This window comes from Salmo trutta, chromosome 6 (assembly GCF_901001165.1).
Source record: "Salmo trutta chromosome 6, fSalTru1.1, whole genome shotgun sequence".
Classification (NCBI taxonomy): Eukaryota; Metazoa; Chordata; class Actinopteri; order Salmoniformes; family Salmonidae; genus Salmo; species Salmo trutta.
In genome coordinates this window covers 12,624,599-12,641,369 of record NC_042962.1, presented here as the reverse complement: position 1 = coordinate 12,641,369, position 16,771 = coordinate 12,624,599, and the positions used below count along the sequence as shown (strand labels likewise).

Sequence of the window (16,771 nt, the reverse complement as noted above, 5' to 3'; positions counted from 1 at the left end):
TCAACATAACATAAGAACAACCAATAATAACCAATGAAGCCCTTAATTTTTTCAAACTAATATAGCAGTACAGTAGATTTATCATAAGATATACAAAGCAAAGTAAAAAAAAATATCATACAGCATTCAAAGGCAAATTACAGAAAAATAGTTCATTTCACAACTATATACCACCAGTGATTTATTGAAAGTATGGGAATAGTATTTAATTCATCAGTGTACTGCAGTCTACAGTACAATATCCCAAATTCCAATTTGAAATGCCATTCCTGAACAATGACCATATTAGGCAAAGTGCTTACGTAACGACGTTACGAACACCGCGCCCGACTAACGCAACTTCCTTTCTACTCCGCACACTCAAGATGGCACCGGTACGTGAAAAGAGCTCGCCAGAAAAACCTTTCTTATCATTATTAATTTCACTTTTACTTAACAAAATGTGCACCACTTTACATCAATATGTATTTCTGGGGTTATGTGATTAAATAAATCAAGCGACTATTCGCCATTCATTTGGCAGCAAGGCTGAGCTAGCTAGGCTTGCATAAGGTTAGCTAGCTAGCAGTACACGTGTTCAGCTTCAAAGTTATCATTACTGTAAATCAGCGTTTGCCAAACTCTGTCTTGGGGACCCCAAAGGGGTGCACGTTTTGGCTTAGCACTACACAGGCACAGCTGCGTGAAGATGTTTTGAGTTGGGGGTGCTGATAAGAGATATAATAATGTATTCTATCACAGGATTTGCCGAGTGGTATACAGTTTCATCAAGCGTTTTTTTATTTAAACAAATGGGGGTTAGACGAATTTGGCCTTTTTTAAAAACCCATTTCAAGCATTTCTAATTCATTTAGGCCTACATGGCAGGAGACTTTTCTAATACTACACAAGTGTGGCTAATCTGACACTGTCAAACAGAAACTACCTAGGCCCAGATTCCCAAAAGCATTTTAGGCAAAATTAATTGTTAGAACCATAGGATTTTATCATTAAGACATTTTTTGCCTTAAAATGCTTTTGGGAATCTAAGCCTTGGTCTTGACCTGGCCCAGGGCCAATAAAAAGGGAGACACAAATTGGGCTCTCGAGTGGCACAGCGGTCTAAGGCACTGCATCTCAGTGCAAGAGATGTTACTACAGTACCTGGTTCGAATCCAGGCTGCATCACATCCGGCCATGATTGGGAGTCCCATAGGGCAGCACACAATTGGCTCAGTCGTTAAAAGTACAATATTAGGAGGAAATAAATATTATAGGCTACTAAATTAACTTTCCAGTGGTACTGACTCACCCAATGAAGATCGCATGAATATGCGTAGCCTTCTCACTATACCAGTGATGGTCTCAAGATAGGCCTTTGAAAAAGCAGTGCTGTTTGTCAGTTGTTGAGGGAAAAAAAGTTGTAACTTCAACTGGCAAATTAGTGTTCTTTTCAGCATTTGTAATTTGCTTTCCAAACATTTCCTGCGATTGTATTTTGAAAGGGCTTTATCTGTTTACTGACAGAGTGATGAGAAGTACAAACCATCGAACAAAAATGCCATTCAAGTCAGGACTGACAGCCATTTTGAGCATATCCATGACTTTACCAGTCAAATTACCAGGGTGAGGTTCCAAACCCTTCCCAGCTAGCACATTTGTTTCCTTGAAAGTTGTGGGAACATACGTTTTTGGTTTCCCATTGGTTCTGGGAACAAAGCCATACGTTTTATCACCGTTTAAAATATATATATATATATTTTTAAATGTTCGGTTAACGGAAGTAAAAATGTAGCCAGTTTAGGGAATGTACATTTTTAGATTGCAGGGAGGTTCTGAGACGGTTTTTCTGTTTTCCTGGGAAGTTTTATTAACGTCAAGTTTTGTCACATTTTGATTATTTGAATCAGCTGTGTAGTGCTAGGGCTGAAACCAAAATGTGTAGCCCTCGCTCCACCCCAGCACTGATTTTGAGAAACGCTGCTCTAAAGTAATTTCCGAGCATAGATTCAAGAGGTTTTCCCAATTTAAAATATTTGTTTACTTTATAAGTATACATTTGGCATCTTCACTTGCAATGGCATAAATACATTTGATCTCACTTTGGATTGAGGGTCAGTGTGAATGAGATCCACTGTGCCGTATAATAAAGGGGAATTTGCTATTCTCATTCCACGGAGGGGCGAGTGTCTGCAGGATTTTGCTCCTCGTACTTAAGGTGAATTAAGGTCACCAATTAGTAAGGAACTCCCCTCACCTGGTTGTCTTGGTCTTAATTGAAATGAAAACCCAAAAACCAGCAGATACTAGGCCCTCTAGTTTAGAATCGGGAGGAACATTAGATTGAGGAATGCCTGTCATGGCGATCAGAATCACATTAGAATCATTCCTGTCCTTTATATTTCTATGATCTGAATGCCATGGCTGTTTTCCCTAGCTAAAGCAGAAGAAACAGACTGTGGTCAAGAGGACCAAGAGGGGGGTGTCCTGGAAGTTCACCCTTGACCTGACCCACCCTGTGGAGGACGGCATTCTGGACTCGGCCAACTTCGTAAGTTACTGGCCCTGCTTCTCCTGACACCACCGGGCTACCGCCCACCCTCCTCCTCATCATTAAACAGGCTAGGGATATTATACTTTGTTGTGTTTGCCTAACTCTGTGTGTGGACTAGGGTTCCATTCCCTAGCTCAAACCCTAGGGTCCTCTTCCCTAGTGTCACTGTGCTCTGTCCAACAGGAAACATTCCTCAAAGAGAGGGTAAAGGTCAACGGCAAGACAGGAAATCTGGCTAATGTAATTGAGATCGCCCGCCTGAAGAACAAGATCAACGTCACATCACAGAAGCAGTTCTCTAAGAGGTGGGCTGTTGGTGTCCGTAGTCTACTACTCAGCATGCCTTGTTAACCAGGAGTAGGTTTGACCCTTTAGGACAGGTCTGAAGTGTTCTTCTCCCCTTCTTTGATGTCAAACTCATTATCCTCTCCCATTGGTCCACAGGTACCTGAAATACCTGACCAAGAAGTACCTGAAGAAGAACAACCTCCGTGATTGGTTGAGAGTTGTGGCGTCAGACAAGGAGACCTATGAGCTGAGATACTTCCAGATCAGCCAGGAAGAGGAGGAGTCAGACAATGACGAGTAGAACCAAGCTCCGCACACCTGCCCCGGACTGGAGACTGGCCGGTCCCACACACGTGTCACCTGCGTGTGAGGGAAAGTCATTTGTGAGAGACCTTTCTAATTTTCAGTGGATTGAGTCTTGATAGGATAATAAATGAGATCAACAAAACAGCCCTGGTGTGTTTTGCTTGTTTATTTTGTGGGTGCGGAATAATTGTCACAGAACTTCTGATGACCATCACAGGTGTAATTCCCAGTATGTCCACATGATGTCACCAGGGGTTGAGTTACTGTGTCCTGTTGTATTGTTATACAATGTGCAAATCATGTGCAAATCAGCACGGCTAACAGCAATGCTGGCTAAACGGGAAGTTTTTTTTTTTAGAATATTAAATAACCTCAACGACGCACTGCTCTTAGAATATGGAGTATGGGATTATCATCCAGAGCACGAACCGTACTCCTGTATGATCTTTACTGTACCCCACCTCCAGTGTAGGTAGCCTAGTGGTTAGAGCGTTGGACCAGTAACCGAAAGGTTGCTGGATCGAATCCCCGAGCTGACAAGGTAAAAATCTGTTCTGGCCTTGAACAAGGCAGTTAAACCACTGTTTTTCAGTAGGCTGTCATTGTAAATAAGAATTTGTTCATAACTGACTTGCCTAGTTAAATAAAGGTTAAAATAAATAGTCTCTGCAGGAGTTCACTATAATCCAAACAAGTCTTTCTGACGGACTAAACGTTTATTAATGTGTAACGTTTTGGTAGCAGTAGTCTGAGGTAAGTTGGGCTGAGTCGGCGTCAACCAGGTGGTTTTTACTCTGTTATAGTTTCCTTAATCTGTTATGTTATATAATTGTCTACCTTGGCTGATGTCAGAATGCTAGTGAATGTTTTATATTTCCAGGATCAGAGTGGTGTTTTCCCTTTCATCTGTGTGGGTGTGGTGTGAGTGTCCTTCAGTACAAACCGTTCCTCAAAGTAGCAAACGTTCAAACGAACTGAAAGCACCCCTGGTTTGTTAGGTGTGTCTTGAGTGTGTGTGTGGATGCATGGGTGTCTTTGGGTCTGTTCTCACTCTCTGATCAGCTCTCATCTGCAGTGGATAAAAAACACCGCCTTAGGAATGCCCAGTACGCCCATTTCACCCTGAATGACCCTGCAACTGCACAGTAGTGTGTGTTTTCCTGTCTTTGTCCATGTCTGTGTGTGGGCTTCTTCTACTGACTCTGTGTGTCTGCTTTATATTGCAGGAAACTGTGTGTCATTAGCCCTGAGACTGATTAGTCAGGCTACAGGTAGGTAACCTGATCTGTTCTGTCAGATGACAAGCCGATTACAACAACGATACAATACTGGACAGCACAGTAGCTATAAAACTGTCCTCAGACTATACCTAGCCCTATACCCCAGCCCACATGATCCTAAACCCATTATACCCCAGCCCACATGATCCTAAACCCATTATACCCCAGCCCACGTGATCCTAAACACATTATACCCCAGCCCATATAGTCCTAAACCCATTATACCCCAGCCCACAGGATCCTAAACCCATTGTACCCCAGGCCACATGATCCTAAACCCATTGTACCCCAGCCCACATGATCCTAAACCCATTATACCCCAGCCGACATGGTCCTAAACCCATTATACCCCAGCCCACACGGTCCTAAACCCATTATACCCCAGCCCACACGGTACTAACCCCATTATACTCCAGCCCACGTGATCCTAAACCCATTGTACTCCAGCCCACATGATCCTAAACCCATTATACCCCAGCCCACACGGTCCTAACCCCATTATACCCCAGCCCACATGATCCTAAACCCATTATACCCCAGCCCACATGATCCTAAACCCATTATACTCCAGCCCACGTGATCCTAAACCCATTATACTCCAGCCCACATGATCCTAAACCCATTATACCCCAGCCCACATGATCCTAAACCCATTGTACCCCAGCCCACATGATCCTAAACCCATTGTACCCCAGCCCACAGGATCCTAAACCCATTGTACCCCAGCCCACATGATCCTAAACCCATTATACCCCAGCCCACATGATCCTAAACCCATTATACCCCAGCCCACATGATCCTAAACCCATTATACCCCAGCCCACACGGTCCTAACCCCATTATACTCCAGCCCACACGGTCCTAACCCCATTATACTCCAGCCCACACGGTCCTAACCCCATTATACTCCAGCCCACACGGTCCTAACCCCATTATACTCCAGCCCACACGGTCCTAAACCCATTATACCCCAGCCCACATGATCCTAACCCCATTATACACCAGCCCACATGGTCCTAAACCCATTATACCCCAGCCCACACGGTCCTAACCCCATTATACCCCAGCCCACACGGTACTAAACCCATTATACTCCAGCCCTCAACGGTCAACACCACAAAAAATAACCTGGAGAAGAGAGAGAAGGAGGATGATTAAGTATTAGCCCATCTCCAGCTTAAACTCCTCTCCTCCATCATCTCTGTTCCTTAGATCTCTGCTAACACTACATCCACTGCTCTCAGGGGTCTTAGATCTCTCATCTCTGCTAACACTACATCCACTGCTCTCAGGGGTCTTAGATCTCTCATCTCTGCTAACACTACATCCACTGCTGGGATCCCCTGGATCCAGGCCTGTGGGATCTAATATGAGAGGGCTGTTGATTAGATGAGGCCAGTAGCACTCACACATTGCTGGGGTATAGTGGTGTAGTTAACCATTGACTGACTGAGTCTCTCCTACCTATAGATAGCACACACCAGGCTCATTCCCAGGTTTCATGCAGTACAGCTGGACACACACCACCCAGGCTGGCTCCTTGGTGATGTGATGAATAATAGACTTGTCTCTGATCACATGGACTGGCTACTGAATAATTTACCCCCTTCTCTCCCTTCGACCTCCTCTTTCACCTCCTCCTAGTCCGGCCTTGGCTGCTCTCTCGTTCTCTGCAGTAGACATGGAACCGAGGTAAAGCTTCTGTATCTGCCCATTCTCCTGGGGAAAGCACCAAACAGGTGAGTGTTCATTCTGTGTCCTGTATGTGTTGAAAGATTAGAGATGTTCTGTGTTATTCACCTGTCTATTGTGGTCTCACCTGTCCATCCGTCACCTGTCCGTCAGTTACCTGTCCATCTGTCTCCTGTCCGTCAGTTACCTGTCCGTCTGTCACCTGTCCGTCAGTCACCTGTGGGTTCTTTATCGTGAAGCTGCAGCCTACATATGGAAACCAGTTTTTTTTATTCATATATCTAATTTCATTTTGTTCCTCAGGGAAATGTATCTTGTTTAAATCAGTAACTTAATGTTAATGTCAGTAGTGTAGGTTATAGATGTGGACTGAGGGTAGTTTGTTGTCTATCGGCTGAAGTTGGTGTAGTTCTCCACTGTGATGTGGGATCAGGTGCTGTCTGATGAATATTTTAGAGGGAGTCTCGCTCTAGTGAGAGAGGAGAAAAGGTGACGTCTTTATGTTCTAGTGTTCTACTTACAGGCGTACCTACAGGCGTACCTACAGGCTTATGTACCTACAGGCGTACCTACAGGCTTATGTACCTACAGGCATTAAAGATGTTTGATGTGAGTCTGGAAGGAGAGCTTACAGTCTAACCAGACACCTAGGTATTTATAGTTGTCCACATATTCTAAGTCAGAACCGTCCAGAATAGTGATGCTGGACGTGCGGGCAACGATCGGTTGAAGAGCATGCATTTAGTTTTACTTGTATTTAAGAGCAGTTGGAGGCCACGGAAGGAGAGTTGTATGTCATTGAAGCTCGTCTGGAGGGTTGTTAACACAGTGTCCAAAGAAGGGCCAGAAGTATACAGAATGGTGTCGTCTGCGTAGAGGTGGATCAGAGATTCACCAGCAGCAAGAGCGACATCCTTGATGTATACAGAGAAAAGATTTGGCCCAAGAATTGAACCCTGTGGCACCCCCATAGAGACTACCAGAGGCCCGAACAACAGGCCCTCCGATTTGACACACTGAACTCTATCAGAGAAGTAGTTGGTGAACCAGGCGAGGCAATCATTTGAGAAACCAAGGCTATTGAGTCTGCCGATGAGGATGTGGTGATTGACAGAGTCGAAAGCCTTGGCAAGGTCAATGAATACGGCAGCACAGTATTGTTTCTTATCGATGGCAGTTACGATATCGTTTAGGACCTTGAGCGTGGCTGAGGTGCACCCATGACCAGCTCTGAAACCAGATTGCATAGCGGAGAAGATGCGGTGGGATTCGAAATGGTCGGTAATCTGATTGTTGACTTGGCTTTCGAAGACCTTAGAAAGGCAGGGTAGGATAGATATAGGTCTGTAGCAGTTTGGGTCAAGAGTGTCCCCCCCTTTGAAGAGGGGGATGACAGTAGCTGCTTTCCAATCTTTGGGAATCTCAGACGACACAAAAGAGAGGTTGAACATGCTAGTAATAGGGCTTGCAACAATTTCGGCAGATCATTTTAGAAAGAAAGGGTCCAGATTGTCTAGCCCGGCTGAATTGTAGGGGTCCAGATTTTGCAGCTCTTTCAGAACATCAGCTGACTGGATTTGGGAGAAGGAGAAATGGAGAAGGCTTGGGCGAGTAGCTGTGGGGGGTGCAGTGCTGTTGACCGCGGTAGGGGTAGCCAGGTGGAAAGCATGGCCAGCCGTAGAAAAATGCTTATTGAAATTCTCAATTATAGTGGATTTATCGGAGGTGACAGAGTTTCCTATCCTCAGTGCAGTGGGCAGCTGGCGGGAGGTGTTCTTATTCTCCATGGACTTTACAGTGTCCCAGACCTTTTTTGAGTTTGTGTTGCAGGAAGCAAATTTCTGCTTGAAAAAGCTAGCCTTGGCTTTTCTAACTGCCTGTGTATATTGGTTTCTAACTTCCCTGAAAAGTTGCATATCACGGGGGCTGTTCGATGCTAATGCAGAACGCCACAGGATGTTTTTGTGTTGGTTAAGGGCAGTCAGGTCTGAAGAGAACCAAGGGCTATATCTGTTCCTGGTTCTAAATTTCTTGAATGGGGCATGCTTATTTAAGATGGTGAGGAAGGCATTTAAAAAAAATAACCAGGCATCCTCTACTGACGGGATGAGGTCAATATCCTTCCAGGATACCCGGGCCAGGTCGATTAGAAAGGCCTGCTCGCTGAAGTGTTTCAGGGAGCGTTTGACAGTGATGAGTGGAGGTGGTTTGACCGCTGACCCATTACGGATGCAGGCAATGAGGCAGTGATCGCTGAGATCTTGGTTGAAAACAGCAGAGGTGTATTTAGAGGGCAAGTTGGTTAGGATGATATTTATGAGGGTGCCCGTGTTTACGGCTTTGGGGTGGTACCTGGTAGGTTCATTGATCATTTGTGTGAGATTGAGGGCATCAAGCTTAGATTGTAGGATGGCTGGGGTGTTAAGCATGTCCCAGTTTAGGTCACCTAGCAGCATGAGCTCTGAAGATAGATGGGGGAAATCAGTTCACATATGGTGTCCAGAGCACAGCTGGGGGCAGAGGGTGGTCTATAGCAGGCGGCAACGGTGAGAGACTTGTTTTTAGAGAGATGGATTTTTAAAAGTAGAAGTTCAAATTGTTTGGGTACAGACCTGGATAGTAGGACAGAACTCTGCAGGCCATCTCTGCAGTAGATTGAAACACCGCCCTCTTTGGCCATTCTATCTTGTCTGAAAATGTTGTAGTTAGGGATGAAGATTTCAGAGTTTTTGGTGGACTTCCTAAGCCAGGATTCAGACACGGCTAGGACATCCGGGTTGGCAGAGTGTGCGAAAGCAGTGAATAAAACAAACTTAGGGAGGAGGCTTCTAATGTTAACATGCATGAAACCAAGGCTATTACATTTACAGAAGTCATCAAAAGAGAGTGCCTGGGGAATAGGAGTGGAGCTAGGCACTGCAGGGCCTGGATTCACCTCTACATCACCAGAGGAACAGAGGAGGAGTAGGTTAAGAGTACGGCTAAAAGCTATGAGAATTGGTCGCCTATGACGTTCAGAATAGAGAGTAAAAGGAGCAGGTTTCTGGGGGTGATAAAATAGCTTCAAGGTATAATGTACAGACAAAGGTATGGTAGGATGTGAATACAGTGGAGGTAAACCGAGGCATTGATTGATGATGAGAGCGATATTGTCTCTAGAAACATCATTTAAACCAGAAGATGTCATAGCATGTGTGGGTGGTGGAACTGAAAGGTTGGATAAGGTATAATGAGCAGGGCTAGAGGCTCTACAATGAAATAAGCCAATAAACACTAACCAGAACAGCAATGGACAAGGCATATTGACATTAAGGAGAGGCATGCTTAGCCGAGTGATCATAAGGGTCCAGTGAGATTCAGACAGCTAGCCGGGCCATAGGTAGCAAGCTGGCAGAAGATGGAGGGAGGTCTGTTTTTAGCCACCTCGTGCGTTTCCGTCTGTAGATTAGTGGGGTTCCGTGTGGTAGGGGGGACCAGTCCAATTGGCAAAATAGTTATAGTGGCCCAAGAAAATTGTTCCTTAGACCTATTCAGATAGCAGCCGATAAGACAGCTAACGATTAGCGGGCCGCAGATGGGCATTCAGGTTACGTCGCGACGGAGGGGCCAGTTGGATAACTCCTTCGGGCAGATAACGTCGGTAGTCCAGTCGTGAAGGCCCGGTGGGGCTCCGCATCGGCAGTAAAACGGGTCCGGATAGGTGATTGTTGCCCAGGAGTGGCTGATGGAACTCTTCAGCTGGCTAGCTCTGGAATAATTGATGTTAGCTCCGGGACCGACGTTAGCCAATAGTCACTCGGATAGCAGCTAGCTAGCTGCAAGATCCAGGTGTAAATGTCCAGAGCTTGCGGTAGAAATCTGGGGATATGGAGAGAAAATAGGTCCGGTATGCTCTTGTCTGAGTTGCGCTGTACAAAACTGGCGATAGCTTTTCGAGCTAAGGGATAGTTGATGACTGCCAACCGTGGCTAGCTGAACTCCAACGTTAGCCAGTGAACTGGCCAACCTCTGGCTAACCGCTGGCTAGCTTCTGTTGTAGATTTCAGATTTGAGGTAAATAATACTTTTTTTTTAAATTGGTGAGGCGGGTTGCAGGAGAGTGTTTTGAGGTTGAGTTTTTAGAAAAAAATATTTTAAAAGATATGCGAAGAAAAGATGTAAATATATATATATACGGGACACGACACTAAGGACGTCTGACTGCCATGCCATCTTGGGGAAAACGTACCTACAGGCGTATGTACCTACAGGCGTATGTACCTACAGGCGTATGTACCTACAGGCGTATGTACCTACAGGCGTATGTACCTACAGGCGTATGTACCTACAGGCGTATGTACCTACAGGCGTATGTACCTACAGGCGTATGTACCTACAGGCGTACGTACCTACAGGCGTACCTACCTACAGGCGTACCTAACTACAGGCGTACCTAACTACAGGCGTACCTAATTACAGGCGTACATACCTACAGGCTTACCTACAGGCGTACGTACCTACAGGCGTACGTACCTACAGGCTTACCTACAGGCGTACATACCTACAGGTGTACCTACAGGCGTACGTACCTACAGGTGTACCTACAGGCGTACCTACCTACAGGCTTAATGGCATCACCTGTGTTCAGGTAACGCACTCACTGTCTGTCCGTCAATCTGTCTAACATTTACAACAACAAAGTTATTTTTCTGTCTTTTTACAGAGACCTCAGAGCAAACTTCTACTCCAGAACAGTGTGGATTGAAGCTGGCATGGATACCCTCTGACAGAGAGACAGAGAGAGAGCCAAATGAGAGGGAAATAATGATAAAGGAATAGATTGGAGAAAACACAAACACACACACACACACACACCCATCCCCTGTTCCCACCGCTATGGCAGAATGGCTGAGGCGTGTGTCCTGGGGAGATGCATGGTACAGCCTATACTCCCGCCTGCTCAGGACCAAACCTGTGGGCAGGATGGGTCAGGGGTCAGAGGTCAGCGACGATATTACAGAGGTAGGGGGGCTGGCTAGGGTCCTGACGACAGCTGACCTGGTGTCGCTAGGGGTGGGGAGCTGCGTTGGCACAGGGATGTACGTGGTTGCCGGGCTGGTTGCTAAGGAGATGGCGGGGCCGGGAGTGATCCTGTCCTTCTTCATCGCTGCTGTGGCTTCTATACTGTCAGGTCAGAGACACGCATGCACGCACATACACACATATATGTGTTTGTAGTAGTTTGACATGTATGTGTGTTTAACCTGAGTCAAATGTGTGTCTCTCTTCCAGGTGTATGTTATGCAGAGTTTGGCGTGCGTGTCCCTAAGACAACTGGGTCAGCCTACACCTACAGCTATGTCACAGTGGGGGAGTGTACGGCCTTTTTCATTGGCTGGAATCTGATCCTGGAGTACCTGATTGGTACTGCAGCCGGGGCGTCGGCTCTCAGCAGCATGTTTGACTCGCTGGCCAATCACAGCATCTCGAGCTACATGATAACACACCTGGGGACACTCAGAGGCCTGGGTGAGTGAGTGACTGACTGTGTGTATGTGTGTGTGTGTGTGTGTGTGTGTGTATGTATGTGTGTGTGTTTGTGTTTGTGCCTATAATCTCCCCTCCCCCTCCCCTGCAGGTAAAGGGGAGGAGTCGTACCCTGACGTCCTGGCCATGGCCATATCGCTGGTTGTCACGGTGATTGTGTCATTAGGGGTTCGTAACTCGGTAGGGTTGAATAACGTTCTGAACATGGTCAACCTGGTGGTGTGGTGCTTCCTGATCATCTCTGGACTCTTCTTTCTCTCCGCTGACAACTGGGAGGCGGGGAACTTCCTGCCCTACGGATGGTCCGGGGTAAGAGATACGCTCAGCTAAACCAAGTCTCACACACACACCAGCATTCACCTACACACACACACACACACACACACAAACACATTAACCTCTCTCTGATGTGTGTGTGTGTACCAGGTGATGAAGGGAGCGGCCACTTGTTTCTATGCCTTCATAGGGTTTGACATCATCGCTACGACTGGAGAAGAAGCCAAGAGTCCCAACACCTCTATACCCTATGCTATTACTGCTAGTCTGATAACCTGCCTGACCGCATACGTCTCTGTGAGTACACAGACATCTCCATCCTCTCTGCTATTACTGCCTTCGTTATTACGTGTGTGTGTGTGTGTGTGTGCGCGTGCGTGCTATTAATGTGTGTATCTCTCCATAGGTGTCTGTGGTCCTGACTCTGATGGTTCCTTATGACCTGATCGATGGTTCAGCTCCACTGATGGAGATGTTTGCAGTGCATGGGTTCCTGCCGGGGAAATACATAGTGGCTGTAGGATCTATAGCTGGCCTCACTGTCAGTCTAATGGGCTCCCTGTTCCCCATGCCCAGGGTCATATACGCTATGGCTAGAGACGGACTGCTCTTCAGGTGAGCAGCACATGCACACAGGCATGGACACACACACAGACTAATGTTATGAAGATGAATTTTCACTAAATGGTAGTAATGTGTGTTTATTCCTGTGTGTGTGTGCAGGTTCCTGGCCAACGTCTCTCCGTACACTCACACTCCAGCAGTAGCATGTCTGGTGTCTGGCTGTCTGGCTGCTCTCATGTCTCTCCTCGTCTCCCTTCAAGATCTCATAGAGATGATGTCTATAGGAACGCTACTGGCTTACACCCTGGTCAGTGTGTGTGTCCTGCTGCTGCGCTACCAGCCCGACACAGACACACACAACTTCCTGCCTGGGGAGGAAGAGGAGGGGCCTAGGCAGAAAGAGGGCGTGATGGCGGAATGCGATGACGGAACTCTGCCCACCAACGACGACCAGATGTTGATTGGAGGATCAGACTCATCGACCTTTGACCCTGACAGCTCCGGCTACCAATCAAGCGGTGTTGCAGGTGAACCTGGCGACTCTGGCAGCTTCCACACCGGCCCCTCCTCGCTGTTGAAGAGGGTTCTGGGTAGTCGTTACTCCACCCTGCGTGTCCGCCTGGGGATCCCTGACGCCTCGGCCCGTCCCACCCCGTCCTCCGGTCGCATGGTGACACGCTGCACCCTCCTCCTCTTCCTCCTCTCCTTCCTCCTCTGGGCCACTGTCATCTTCGGCGTGGAGCGAGGCACCGGTGCGGGCTCGGCCATTTCAGGGATCGTAGCGACACTATTGGCGGGCAAAATAGCAACCATACTGGTGGTGATCGTGCGCCAGCCTGAGAGTGGGCGGATCCTGCCCTACATGGCGCCGTGCGTGCCGTTTGTCCCCGCGGTGGCCATCTTGGTAAACTCCTACCTGATGCTGAAACTGTCGCCGCTCACCTGGGCACGCTTCGCTGTCTGGTGCACTCTGGGTAAGTTAACACTGTCTCTAGTCACTTCCTTCATGTGGAGAAGAGAGCCTCCTCTCTCCCTCTACTCTCTTCTCTCCCTCTACCCTCCCCCCTCTCTCCCTCTACTCTCTTCTCTCCCTCTACCCTCTTCTCTCCCCCCTCTCTCCCTCTACCTTCCTCTCTTCCTTCTTCTCTCCCTCTCTCCCTCCTCTCTCCCTCTACCCTCCTCTCTCCCTCTACCCTCCTCTTACCCCCCTCTCTCCCTCTCCCCCTCTAACCTCCTCTCTCCCACCTCTCCCCCTCTAACCTCCTCTCTCCCTCCTCCCTCCCCCCTCCCTCTACCCTCCTGTATCCCCTTATCTTTCCATCCATCTGCTCCTCTCTTTCCTTCCCCTATCCTCTTTCTAGGTGTACTGATCTACGGTTGCTATGGGATGTGATATTATTATGGTCTGTCTCTCTAGGTATACTGATCTATGGTTGCTACGGGATATGGAACAGCTCTTTGGAGATCAGCACCAGAGAGGAACAGGCTCACGCCAGCACCTACCAGCGCTATGATGACCACCTTGACGACACCTTCTCCCCTGACAATGACCTTGACCCCCAGGACAACCAGGAAGAGGGGCGCTACCAGGGTTGGTCAGCGGAGAAGGGCTACCACTACCAACAGCAAAACCAGGATCAGAACCAGGATCAGGAGGGTGACCAGTACCAAAACCAGTATCAAGATGGCAATCAAGATGGCAACCAGTACCAGGATGGCAACCAATACCAGGATGGCTCCCAGTACCAGAACCAGTCAGGTTATCAGTCCGGCCCTCAGGGCTCCTCTATGGGATCCAGGGGAAGAACCAATCAGGGCTACACAGATCCACAGGAACCCGAGGGCTCCTCTTGTGATTGACAGCTGCAGTGGAACACACCTACTTCCTGTTTCACTGGGCACTAGAGGATAGGAAGGGCAGAGGGCTCCTGAATCCCTCATCAAGCCCCACACCATAGGCACTTGAGTAGACCTGAGAGGACAAGGATAAGTGAGCTATATGGCAACCATTCCACCTGGTCTAACACTGCATTATAAACATACATACAACATGTTGTGTTTAAAATCAACCAATCTATCTGACAGTCAATCAATTATACTGGAGCAAACATCCTCTTTTACTACCTATTAGTCTGACTCCTCTGGTGTGACATTGTACATGGATGAGTTGGTTGGAAAATATTTAAGATTATTTTGTTTTAAGAGTGTGATCATTCAAAAAAGTATTTATTGTTGAATCAGAGTGTGTAAATGTGTGCAGAAAGAGTGATCTGTGTTTTGCTGTTGTCTGATAAATTGTCAATAAAACAAATACATCTGAGAGGACACCTATCTTTGTTCCCTCACTACACTAGAACACCAGAACACCAGAACACCAGAACACTAGAACACCAGTGGTGGAGGAGGTTCTGGAATTCCAGTGAACAGGGAAACATTTCAGGAGGTTGGTGCACCAGGCCAGCTTCCTGTCTGGCAGGATGTGAGGTCATGGTCCTCAGGATGAGGTCATGGTCATGAAGACTGGCCAGCCATGTGGATGTGTCATGTCAATCACAAGTTCTCTGCAGCTCATAATCCTTTTTTACATTCTTTCTCACACGTGGGCGCTCTTGGCGTGGTTGCCTGTGAATACAGTGGTAGCAGTAGCGGCAGGGTTGATGGATGTGGCGGCGCCCCCTGCCTGTCTGGAGTAGTAGTAGCTGTTCTCTTGCCACTGGGGGTTCCCCGAGGGGTCGTCACCGTGGCAACACAGAATCATAGTGCTCCCCAGGAGACAGGGCGGAGCTGACCCATCCAGCGTACAGTGAGATGCCGAATTACATCAGACCCTCCTCTGCATGAGCACCAATAGCAAACCAGATAGTTGACACCAATCCACAGAGCACTGGAAAGAGAAAGAGAGTTGAGTCAGCTGTTGTCCCCCAGCTGCTCGGTCCCTGTCACAAGGCTTCTGACATGGACTTCCTGTCCCACACAGGAAGCACTTTCCAGGTTAGAGAGAGGGTGGTATGAGATGGTCCCACAACATCCCATAGCCTGACACAGCATCATTAATCAATATAGGATAACATTAAGTTGTGTGGAATGTTTGTGTCTGAACGTGTGTCTCACTTACCGCGGGGATCTCATGTCCTAGACCTAGCCTGATGCAGGGCATAACACGCGCACACACACCAATGCACGACATGTCTGGATGTATGCTGGAGGGGGAGGGAAAAGGTAGCGAGAGAGAACACAGCGATACCCACTGACTTATATTCAAACGTTTTTTTTTAAATAACTCGAGATATGGCACGGTTTTCTAGAAGTCTATTGAATCTGCAGGTGGGCTACAGATGTGGTGATGCAACTTCCTTCAACCACACGCACCTGGTAATGTGAGGATCTGGTAGAGCCCGGAGCCTGTGGCCTTGCGCGCACGGCTTATCCTTGCGCACACGTGTAGTCGCAGGTGCGCACGCTTTCATTGGTGGTCGTCGTGGTGATGATGATGCCTACAGAGCTGGCCACGCTCCCGCTCAGCTGCCTGCACACATGCTCTATAGAATGTACTGTCACAGGGAGGCGCAATCTAAAATACATTACTTTTTTTCAGGGGGAAAAACTGAACCGTCACAAAATATGAAAAAAAAAGATATATAGAAAAATATTCACTAATAAATTAACCAATTAAAAGGTATCATTAATTAAATTCTTAATAAAAAATCTGGAGAAATGATACATCTCAGGCTGTATAGTTCCACGGTAAAAGGTGTGCGTTAGGGCTGAACTTCAGAACTGCAGTAATTTACATCATTTGTATCCTTTTGGGTTGCTGCAGTTCAGTGTTGTGACACTAGCTTTGTCCACTCAGAGGGCTGTAAGAAAACTCCAAATCAGTCACCAAAGATATGGGATAAAGGGCAGGAATTCAGTTGGTGAGAGATTCATATTGCACCATCCTGTTAGTAGAGACCTTGAAGTGTCGAACTATGAAAATAAATAGTTCAAATCTAAAAAGGCTAAAAAGCAAGAATTTTGTTAAAATATCAGTTGATATGTCAGTAAAAAATAAGGTGGACTAAAAATAGGGTACATTTATTGTCCAGCACAATGAAATCGGGAAGGGGACTGTGGATCTGTATGTCTTGCATTTACCAAATTACATTGATTGGCCAGATGGTGGCACTACAATAAGAGATTGAAAATGCTAATTTTTTTTGGTTTGTGTGTTTTGGGGTTATGTTCTATGTTAGTCTATTTCTATGTTTATTCTAGGTTGTCTATGTCTAGGTTGGAAGTGTTTGGGATTGGTCTCTAATTGGAG

The 16,771-nt window shown here is 47.0% G+C and overlaps 2 protein-coding genes and 1 long non-coding RNA gene across 3 annotated transcripts; all 3 read left to right on the top strand.

Moving 5' to 3' along the window:
• Window positions 1–300: 300 nt before the first annotated feature.
• rpl22l1 (ribosomal protein L22-like 1) lies at window positions 301–3,271 on the top strand. The gene is made up of 4 exons (XM_029755274.1): window positions 301–374; window positions 2,417–2,530; window positions 2,717–2,838; window positions 2,978–3,271. The coding sequence occupies exons 1-4, from the start codon at window positions 366–368 to the stop codon at window positions 3,120–3,122; spliced, it is 390 nt and encodes a 129-aa protein (XP_029611134.1). The 5' UTR covers window positions 301–365; the 3' UTR covers window positions 3,123–3,271.
• Window positions 3,272–6,054: 2,783 nt separating this feature from the next.
• Window positions 6,055–10,910, top strand: LOC115195435 (uncharacterized). The gene is made up of 2 exons (XR_003878693.1): window positions 6,055–6,146; window positions 10,802–10,910. It is a non-coding gene; the product is annotated as an uncharacterized LOC115195435 (long non-coding RNA).
• Window positions 10,911–10,921: 11 nt separating this feature from the next.
• LOC115195259 (probable cationic amino acid transporter) lies at window positions 10,922–14,325 on the top strand. The gene is made up of 7 exons (XM_029755034.1): window positions 10,922–11,269; window positions 11,371–11,607; window positions 11,717–11,934; window positions 12,052–12,198; window positions 12,308–12,516; window positions 12,625–13,439; window positions 13,883–14,325. Exons 1-7 carry the CDS (start codon window positions 10,975–10,977, stop codon window positions 14,323–14,325), a joined length of 2,364 nt encoding a protein of 787 aa, XP_029610894.1. The 5' UTR covers window positions 10,922–10,974.
• The last annotated feature ends 2,446 nt before the right edge of the window (window positions 14,326–16,771 follow it).

What these genes read in the sequence shown, in the direction of transcription:
- rpl22l1 (XM_029755274.1), top strand. An exon ending in TTCTGGACTCGGCCAACTTC is followed by an intron (nt 2,531 to 2,716) that starts GTAAGTTACTGG and finishes TCTGTCCAACAG; the next exon opens with GAAACATTCCTCAAAGAGAG. An exon ending in CAGAAGCAGTTCTCTAAGAG is followed by an intron (nt 2,839 to 2,977) that starts GTGGGCTGTTGG and finishes ATTGGTCCACAG; the next exon opens with GTACCTGAAATACCTGACCA.
- LOC115195259 (XM_029755034.1), top strand. Translation starts at nt 10,975, where the DNA reads ATGGCAGAATGGCTGAGGCGTGTGTCCTGGGGAGATGCATGGTACAGC. An exon ending in TGTGGCTTCTATACTGTCAG is followed by an intron (nt 11,270 to 11,370) that starts GTCAGAGACACG and finishes TCTCTCTTCCAG; the next exon opens with GTGTATGTTATGCAGAGTTT. An exon ending in AGAGACGGACTGCTCTTCAG is followed by an intron (nt 12,517 to 12,624) that starts GTGAGCAGCACA and finishes GTGTGTGTGCAG; the next exon opens with GTTCCTGGCCAACGTCTCTC.